This window comes from Hibiscus syriacus, unplaced genomic scaffold, assembly GCF_006381635.1.
Source record: "Hibiscus syriacus cultivar Baekdansim isolate YM2019G1 unplaced genomic scaffold, ASM638163v2 tig00006507_pilon, whole genome shotgun sequence".
NCBI lineage: Eukaryota > Viridiplantae > Streptophyta > Magnoliopsida > Malvales > Malvaceae > Hibiscus > Hibiscus syriacus.
The window spans coordinates 534325-544393 of NW_024062101.1; the positions used below are offsets into that span (position 1 = coordinate 534325).

General features: G+C 34.9%; 1 protein-coding gene across 2 annotated transcripts; it reads right to left on the reverse strand.

Annotated features, from left to right (window-relative positions):
* Positions 1–7849: 7849 nt before the first annotated feature.
* On the reverse strand, positions 7850–9415 carry LOC120200739 (probable serine/threonine-protein kinase WNK5). 2 transcript variants are annotated; one of them, XR_005523595.1, is made up of 4 exons: positions 9363–9415; positions 8962–9272; positions 8564–8888; positions 7850–8480 (listed from the first exon to the last, which is right to left on the reverse strand). XR_005523595.1 is itself a non-coding variant. In XM_039201503.1 (3 exons), exons 2-3 carry the CDS (start codon positions 9197–9199, stop codon positions 8692–8694), a joined length of 435 nt encoding a protein of 144 aa, XP_039057434.1. In that variant the 5' UTR covers positions 9200–9272; positions 9363–9415; the 3' UTR covers positions 8498–8691. The 2 variants fall into 2 exon arrangements, 1 of the variants encoding a protein (XP_039057434.1); XM_039201503.1 differs by lacking the exon at positions 7850–8480 and having other exon boundaries at positions 8498–8888.
* Between the last annotated feature and the right edge of the window lie 654 nt (positions 9416–10069).

Here is a 10069-nt window from a genome sequence, read left to right on the forward strand (position 1 = left end):
ATACCAGCATATTTTGTGAATTTGACCAACTTTTTGGTCATACCAACATTACACTTGAATCCCCACTGAGTTTTGTTCTCAAATGGTCTTGTGACATCATTCAAAATCTTTGAACACTAGGTAAAGAGCTTCAATGATTGAGAAATCTTGGCAGAAGTCACAAAAAAGGATGAATGGGTTGTAAAACGCTTTACGAATGTCAGAACTAAAACCACATGAGATGAAGAATGTGTTGTCAAATGTTTTACGAACCAGTTATTCTGATGTTGAACCAATGTTGTGATCATATGTTTTCCATTTTTGATCCAAGATAAAGTTTGTCTTCTTCAACTTCAAGATTATAAGATGATATATGATGAAGATTTCTTTCTACAGAAGGAGAACTAAAATTTTAACCACAAGAAACTAGTTGAACGACAGGTTGTGGTTAAGCATCTCGACATGATATGGTCCAAGTTTCTGTATTTGAGATTGAATTAAATGTGGAGACATGAAAGGAATTGGAATAAATCCTCCTTGTGATATGTTTCAAGAGTCAAATCAGAACAGACTCTACTCTCCTAATTAATCCCTGCTGAGTCAGGCATATCTACATCTATACTCTTCAAAGATGATAGATTCCCTTTTTAAAGATGACAGATTCTCTTTTCAAAGATGAAAGCTTTATCGGATTTCTGCACAACTCCAAGCAAAGAAAGTTGGTTTTATCCAAGACAAAATGGGGCATCAAGGTCATAGTTCTGATTACGACAAGAGTTCTACAAATGAAACAATTCTTCTAAGACTTTCATGAAGCAAAGAAGACCTAAAGATACAAGTTGATCAGATGGTTCTTCATAAATGCAAGCTTGAGAGCATAAGTTGCTCCACTGATATCCAGAGGTGACCCTGAAAATAAATGATGAAGTGGAGGAAAACCAAGTTCACCATTTTGAAGTCAAATGAAGATTGCATCAACATTCATGCATCATATTTAGGCATTTGCAAAAACAGGTGCATTTTCATTCATTTTATCCATGTTGAATTTTGACAGGAATTTCAAAGATTTTAGCAAAGATTTAAATCCATCATTCAATGGATCAACAGTGCCAAATAGAGTTCATAATAAGAAGAACTCATCTAAAGAAGGAAGAAGAAGTTGATAATAAGAAGAACTTGTTCAACTTTTCGCTTGAATTCATCATTCGATAGATCAGCATTACCAGGTCGAGTTCATAATGAGAATAACTCATCTGAAGAAGGAAGAAGAAGAAGTTCATAATGAGAAGAACTTGTTCAACTTTTCACTTGAATTCATCATTCGATTGATTAGCAGTGCCAGGTAGAGTTCATAATGAGAAGAACTCATCTGAAGAAAGAAGAAGAAGTTCATAATGAGAAGAACTTGTTCAACTTTTCACTTGAATTCATCATTCGATCGATCAACATTACCAGGTCGAGTTCATAATGAGAAGAACTCATCTGAAGAAAGAAGAAGAAGTTCATAATGAGAAGAACTTGTTCAACTTTTCGTTTGAATTCATCACTAGATGGATCAACATTTCCAGAAGGTGTTCGTAATGAGAAGAACTCATCTGAAGAAAGAAGAAGAAATTCATAATGAGAAGAACTTGTTCAACTTTTCGTTTGAATTCATCACTAGATGGATCAACTTTTCCAGAGAGAGTTTATAATGAGAAGAACTCATCTGAAGAAGGAAGAAGAAGTTCATAATAAGAAGAACTTGTTCAACTTTTCGCTTGAATTCATCATTCGATTGATCAGCAGTGCCAGTTAGAGTTCATAATGAGAAGAACTCATCTGAAGAAGAAAGAAGAAGTTCATAATGAGAAGAACTTGTTCAACTTTTTGCTTAAATTCATCACTCGGTGGATCAGTAGTGCCAGTTAGAGTTCATAATGAGAAGAACTCATCTGAAGAAGGAAGAAGAAGTTCATAATGAGAAGAGCTTGTTCAACCTTTTGCTCAAATACATCACTTGATGGATCAACATTTCCAAAAGGTGTTCATAATGAGAAGAACCCGTCTGAAGAGGAAGAAGGAGTTCATAATGAGAAGAACTTGCTTAACCTTTTGCTAGATTTTATCACAGAAGGAGACAAATTATCATACCCAGTGGAAAAGTTCATAATGAGAAGAACTAATCCCAAAGAAGATTTTATTCAACGTTACCATCATAATCAAATGAAGTCAAATGAAAAAAACTTATTGTCTTTTCATCTTTGCCCAATTCTTGTTAATACAAGAATGAGCAAAAAGGGGCAGCTGAAGACACTAGTTTTTTACATTTTGTTTTTTTATTTATTATTATTATTATTATTATTATTATTATTATTATTATTATTATTATTATTATTTATTATATATTACAGGCCCAAATTATAACCCAAACAGGAGCCCAATTCTGGCCCAACTGAGCAAACCTATCAGAAACCCTAAAACCCAACTAGGGTTTTCTATCCTAGTGTTGCCGCCGCTTTGCTTCTCCACCGTTGGATCTAGCATTGATCCAACGGTTCAGATGGTCCCAGCAGAAACCCTAGGGTTATGATACCCTAGGGCCACATGGTCGCCGTTCGTCAGCCAGCCGACACCTTCAATGCCAGGTGACCCAACCAGCAGCTGCCAACGCTTTACTACCTTGACACCACCATCGCTGAAGTCTCCAGAAGGCCAGATGGCCACCCACGTTGCTGCTCTAGGGATGAGTCACCACATAGTTCGGTGACTCACCGAACTAGACTTTATACCCGGTCCGACGAGAGGCTCATCGAGGCTATAAAGCCATCACCTGCAAGACGAAAAAAAAAGGGAGACAGAGAGGAGAACACAAAAAACAGGAACCAACAGCCACGGAGAGCAAGGGGACAGAAACCAGAACCGAAAACAACAAAAAGACAGAGAGCAAAAACAACACAAAACCAAGAACCAACACCAACACCAACAACAAACCAACAACGAAAAATAAACTGAGAGAGGAGAGAAACTTACCACGACCATCGGAGCTCTCCAAAACGTCGTCGAACCGTTAAAATACCGAAGGTATTATCTTTAGATCTAGGAAATACTATGAGGTTTTAGGAGAAAAGGATACCAGATTTGGCTTTAGGGTTAAAAGAGCTTTGATTTGGTATGGTTTTGTAAATTCCGGCCACCGTGCGGCGGTGCTTGGCGACGGATCATGGTTGCCGGCCGGTGGTCAGCTCTCTCTCCGGGGAGAGAGTTTAGAGAGAACAGAGAGAGTTTTCTCTCTCAGAGAAAGAAAGAAATGAAAGAAATGAGAAAAATGGCCCATAAGGGCCGGCCGATTAGGTATTTAAAACCCTCCCCAAACGACTTTGTTTTGGGGAGGGTATTTCTGTAATTTTATAAAGGGTAAACCCCATCCGCAGTGCTCCAAGTTTATATACCTTGCAATTTAGTCATTAAAAGCAATTTTTGATTATTTTAATTTAGTCTTCTAATTTTATTTTATTTTAATTTAGTCCTTATTAGCATATATATATATATATTTAGGTAAATATCAAATTTAGTCCCTCATAGTTTAGTATTTTTTATTTTAATCCCGTATTATGAATTATGGTTAAATTACACTTTTAATGCCCACCTTTTATATATTTCGAATTAGGACTCTAGTTTTATAATTTTACATTTTAATCATTAAATTTTCATTTTTGACTATTTATTTTTAATTTTTTTCCTTTTATTTTAATCATTATTTGCAATATTATTTTATTATTATTATTGCTTTAATTATTATTTCATTATTATTATTTTTATTATTTATATAAATAAATATATATATATAATAATATTTGTTTATTTATTCTATTTATTTTCTATTAAAATCCTATATTTCATAAATTACTTTTAATAATCATATTTTAATATATATTTATTTTTCAATATCAAGAAAATGACTGTCTTAAAACACCTAGAAGTCTGTTTTCTGATATTTTTATTAAATATCCTATTTTTATAAATCTTATATTAAATAAATGTTTTATTTATTTTTATATCAAAGAAAAGAGCTGTCTTAAAGCACCTAGAAGCCCTTTTCTGATATTTCTAAATAAATAAATATCTTATTTATATGAATATATTTTCATAAAATCATAAATTTGAAATAAAAAAAAGATTATAAATTAAATATATATTTGAATTCTTAAATTTCTAATAATCGAGACAATTTATAATTAAAAAGTACCAATTTTGGGCGTTGTAGGGGTGCTAATCCTTCCCTAAACGTAACCGACCATGAATCCCTTTTTATTATTAAAAAGAACGAATTTTTGGTTAAAACGCAGATCAGTTTATCTTTTAATCGTTATTTTCTTAAAAACTCTTTTAAAAGATGATTTTTAGGTATTCGACCTACCTGACCCAAAAGGCCGATGGCGACTCCCAAATTATTTTAAAAAACCATTTATTCACATCACTTTTCCCGCCAAGAAAAAAATTCGTGTCCGGCGAAAACCGATTACGACACATAGAGGGCACACCAACATTAATCCGTAGATTCTGGCTACTGCCAAGTGCTAACACGTATCTTTCCTTCTATGATGATTCTACCTTACAAAAGCTATTAACATATTGGGGCAAAACGAAGGGTAAGGTACCCTACAATGTTCCAAAGTATAGGGTGAGGTGGAACTTGGAAGGGCTCTTTTCTGAATTAATATTATTTCAAAGGTAAAACAAATTAACAATGTCCCCCTTACCAAGCGCTGCACGTGTTTGATTAATCCTTCGACAATTACTCTTCACACCAAATTTGACTTTGTTATATGTTATATAATTACCTTAATATGTTTACCACTTCACCTCACAACTAACAAAATGACCCATAGGGCGGTGAATGATTGATACAAGATAAAATGGTTTTGTAACTAAAAAATGATTATTATTATCTTGTGTAGGTTCGAATTTTAATATTTTCCTTGAATATAATATATCTCTACTTAATAAAAAATAGTTTATTTCAATAGCTACCTGAATTCAAACGAGCGTCTCTCTGTGTGTATATATGCGTCTGAATTCAAATGAGCGTCTGTGTGTGTACCTGAATTCAAACGAATGCCTATGTGTGTGGTGGGTGGGTGCGCACATGTGTACCTAAATTGAAACGAGTGCCTATGTGTGTGTACCTTAATTTAAATGAGGGCTTATGTGTGTGTGTCTGAATTTAAACGAGCGCCTATGTGTGTGCGTGCGCGTGCGTGCGTACCTGAACTCAAACAAGCGCCTATGTATGTGTACTTGAATTCAAACAAGCGCCTATGTATGTGTACTTGAATTCAAACAAGTGCCTATGTGTGTGCGCGCGCGTGTGCACCCACGCTCGTGTGTGCGTGCATGTGTGTGTGTGCGCGCGCTCATGCGTGCGTGTATACCTGAATTCAAACGAGCACATGTGTGCGTGCGTTCGTGTGTGCGTGCGTGTGTGTATCTGAATTCAAATGAGCGCTTGTGTGTGTGCGTGCGCACGTGTGCGTGTGTGTGCATCTGTATGCGTGTATGGGGTAGGGGTGGGGGTGGGGGTGTGCGCGTGTATGTGTGTGCCTGTGCACGTGCGTGTGGGCGGGCAGACTGACGGATGCATGCTTGTGTATGTGAGTGTGCACATGCACGTGTGTACTTACACAATATAAAACTCTTTAGTTTTATAAAAGAGTTTTATAATGTAAGAAGGCCCTCTCTCCTCTCCTCTTTCCTCTCTCTTCTCTCTCAATATAAATATATAATATATATTTCACAATATAAATATATTTTATAATATATATTTCACCAAGTGTGTAGTTTAGTACGGTAGCTATTTCTCTCTCTCTCCCTCCCTCCCTCAATATAAATATATAATATATATTTTACAATATAAATATATATTATATATTTCACAAGGTGTAGTTTAGAACTCTAACTATTATTTTTATTATATTTTAGTTTTATTTTGGCTATTTACCGAAAATTTAATAAAAAAACAGTTGAATAACAAAATCAGAATAAAAGTGATAATTGAATATTAAACATGTAGTTTACCCTAATGTTTATTTTGTTATTATGTAGGTTGATTAATTGACTTACAATCATGTATACTATTGTAGATCTTACATTTTGGCAAAGTAAATATGAAATCTGTGGACAACTAGATATCGATGGCGATGCGACTAACGAAATCTTTTCAAGAATATTTGGTTGGATTTTCTCTTTACTCGTTTCTCCAAGTTACATAGAATATATATATATATTAATCGATGATGCATGCGTTTCAACCTAAAGTATAATTAGCAAATCTTTAAATGTTAAATCATTAACATTGACAACTTAACTAAATCCATATACCATTTTCTCATTACTTTTATCTTCATGGATCATCGATTAAATTTGAATATCCGTTATACGTTTGTGGATAATTTTTTATGTTGCTCGAGTTTGATTTATAATTTTTCAGTAGTTTGATATCTTTTTTCGTTTACTGATACAATAAGATCTATTTGTATCTATCTTGGATCAAGTTTTCGTGGTTAGATTTTAATCTTTTATTGTATGATTCATGTGATATTAAATTGCTAGCTTTATTTTAATTATTATAGAAAACTATCCTAATTATGAGCTTAATTTATGATTATGATTGTAATTTTCATTATAATTTAGGATAAAAAATATACTGTCATACTATTTTCCAGTCTTTTCACCTATCAAGCACTGCACTCTTCAATGTTCAATCTCATTTCTCAATGCCCCAAACTGTACATTGGTCAATCAAACCATGTAGAAGAAACACACACACATGCAACTTTCTAACTCTTTTTGTACATAAAAATGGAATAAAGGTAAAAAAAAATGATGAGTGATGTGAATAATTGATCAGCTAAAGGGATTAACTTTTTACATGTTATTTGTGAGATATGTTTACAGATGAACACTTGAGCTCCATGGAAAAAAGCATTGGGCTCCATTCCTATTGCCAAAAAAAATAGAAGGGTATGTTTTAAGATCTTATTTATTTATTTAATATAGAAAATTGCATTAAGTATACGTAAATTTCATAATATATTTACCCATTGAGTGGTCTTAGTGCTACAAGAGAATGTTATTATTTTTATAGGATTTGTTTTCAAATAGTTGCATTTGTATGGTATATGTACACTATTAATGATTAAGACTTAATGTATAAGCACAACAATGGTTGTTTTCTTCTTTATTTGATGTAGGTTTTGATCAGTTATCATTATTGTTGTGATTGTTATCGTTGTTATTATAATTATTGTTGTCATCATTATGAATGCTCAAATGGAAAACTCCTTTGCACACTCATTTCATTGCTATCTTACTTGCATTTCTACCAAAATCTTCCCCATTTCTTCTGCAACTTCCTCAAGTTTACTTGCCACTTTCTCACTATTTCAAAACAATCAAGCAAAGGGCTACTCATTATATATACGCATGAATCAAACAATGCACATATAAAAGAAATGAATTTTTACAGCTTTTTTATGTTTAGTTATTGTTTATTAAATTAACCTATATATCAAATAATACTTTACGCTGTCATGCAGGTAAAGTTTTAATAAAATATCAGATATACTTGAAAATTATTCTATAGAATATCAACCCTTCGTAAGCATGGGTTTTTCTCTCTATTATTCTATAGAAATGATTTTTATACATAAAGGAGCATTTTTCCCCCTAAAATGAAACGTTTGTGGACAAAATGCTAAAAAAATGACTAAAATGACCATTTAATAAACGTTGAGGGCAAATGTTGGCATTATGCCTAAAAAATTTATAAGAAATTAAATGTTACATACATAGGTACAGTTCTCAATCCATAAATATGGTGATGCATACATACATTTCTTCTCCAAAAATATAGTGAAGTTTTAGGGAATAGTCGTTCATGGTCTTGACCATGTCTGCAACCTGGCATTAGTTATTACACTAAACCAGATTGAGGATTCAGAATTTGTACAGCATCACTATTGAAATCAACTAGCATATTAACAGAGAAATCAAGTTATTAACCACCTAAATCTCCCACGAAATCTTCTTCATTATCTAAAAAATCCTTCCCTTTATGCCGTTTTCAAGATATGCCTTGCCTGAAACCTCCCCCGGCTCCTGATATCCGATGTTCTCCACTGCTCCAATGGTCTTGAATAGGCGTCTCTTGTTTATCTCCGCCATTACTGACTGGTGCAGCAATTTTCTGCGTATGTCCACAAGTGAACGAATCTTTGTTAGCTTCCTATGGCCGTTGACGTGAGAAGACCTCCATGAATCAAGTTGTGTGTAGCACTGTTTGTAGCAGTAAGCACTCATGCTATCTGACGGACAAAATCGTGTAGATTTGAGGGTCTTTGGAATGCAGGGTTGCTCCCATTGATGCAGACTCGAATCAAATTCGCCTTCATAATTCATGCTAGCGTGACGGAATGAGTTCATAGAGCAACTGGAACTTGCATCATCATTGCTGAAAATATCTGCAAAAATGAACAATTCTTGTCAAATGTGGGACAGCAAAATATGACTGGTATATTTTCCAACGAACTAAGATTACAAGTACCTTGGGGCCAATTGCAATTATTAGAAGAGATACTTTTCTCTAGACAATATTCTGCTTCAGAGGAAGAATGGGAGAAGGTAGCATAGAAAGGATGGCGGATTCCGTTTTGGTGATCGTCTTCATCGTACTTAAAGCTGTGCTGGAAGTTGAGAGATGCCCCGATCCTTCCATGTAGGGACAAGTGAAGAGATTTCCTCTTCTATCATATCAGCAATTTTCAACGGCTCCCAGTCATCAATATCCAACTCTTTCACCATCTCCAAGGCAACATCAATCGCCGTGTCATTCAATATGTCGAAGGGAAAATAGATGTTCCGAGCCTGACCTGTAATAAGGGAAATCATTGATTAAGAATCTTGTAGGATTCATGAACTTCTTCAGTATGTATGCAATAGTACCTTCCTTGTCTGTAATCTGTACTTTGAGAAAAATTGTGTCTTCGGGACCCATTGTGCCAGTTATCGACATATCAGTACTCCTTGTTGGATCAATCCGCAGAGAAGGATCTAGCTCTGTGACTCGGCCTTTACGAGTTAGTTCCTGGATCGACTCTTGGGATGGACTGCAGAGTCTCTTCATTAGTGGCCAAAAATGGATGAAGCAAGAGTTCATGTGCAGGCAACCTCTTGGAAACATTCTCCAGGCACTTTCCGATAAACCTCCGGGCTTCCTCGTCTTGGATTCTATAAAATGCCTCTGGCAACTTCCCCTGGAGAGTTAAGAACGAATATAGCAGACACAAGTCTTAGATTAATTCAAAGGTTGATTGTCAAAACTAACAAAGCTGTATATAACTCACTGAAGTCACTTTCTTGTATATTTGAGCCGGATTTGAGCACTCGCTGAAGATACTAATTTTTTATCCATATTATTATTATTATTATTATTATTATTATTATTATTATTATTATTATTATTATTACTATTATCATTATTATTATTATTATTATTATTATTATTATTATTACTATTATTATTAAATATATTAAATACATATAAATATTATTAAAAATAAATAAATAATAAAAAATATAATTACAGGCCCAATTACAATTGGACCGGCCCAGTTACAAACCAACCAGAGCCGGTCCAAATCCAACCAGAAACCCTAAATATTTGGGTTTCCAGTTAGGGTTTCCTAACCCTAATCTAGCCAGCCGCCATCTTTAATCTCAACCGTTGGATCTGGTTTGATCCAACGGTCCACCATTTGCCAGAGGAAACCCTAGGGTATCTATACCCTAAGGACACGTCCCAGCGCCGCCGCTGCTGCTTCCAGAAGCCCTCACCGCCTCCGCCGCTGCCACGTCCCGAATGATGCTTCCAGAAGATCAACGCCAGCCGTCCATGCAAGGCTACGGGGTGAGTCACCACTGGTAGTCCGGTGACTCACCGAGGCCCCCTCTTCGGACCGGTCTGAGACGAACACCGGTGGTGGCTATAAAAGCCACCACCCATCTGCGAAAGAAAAAAAAGAAAAAGAGAGACAAAAAAACCAGGGACAGA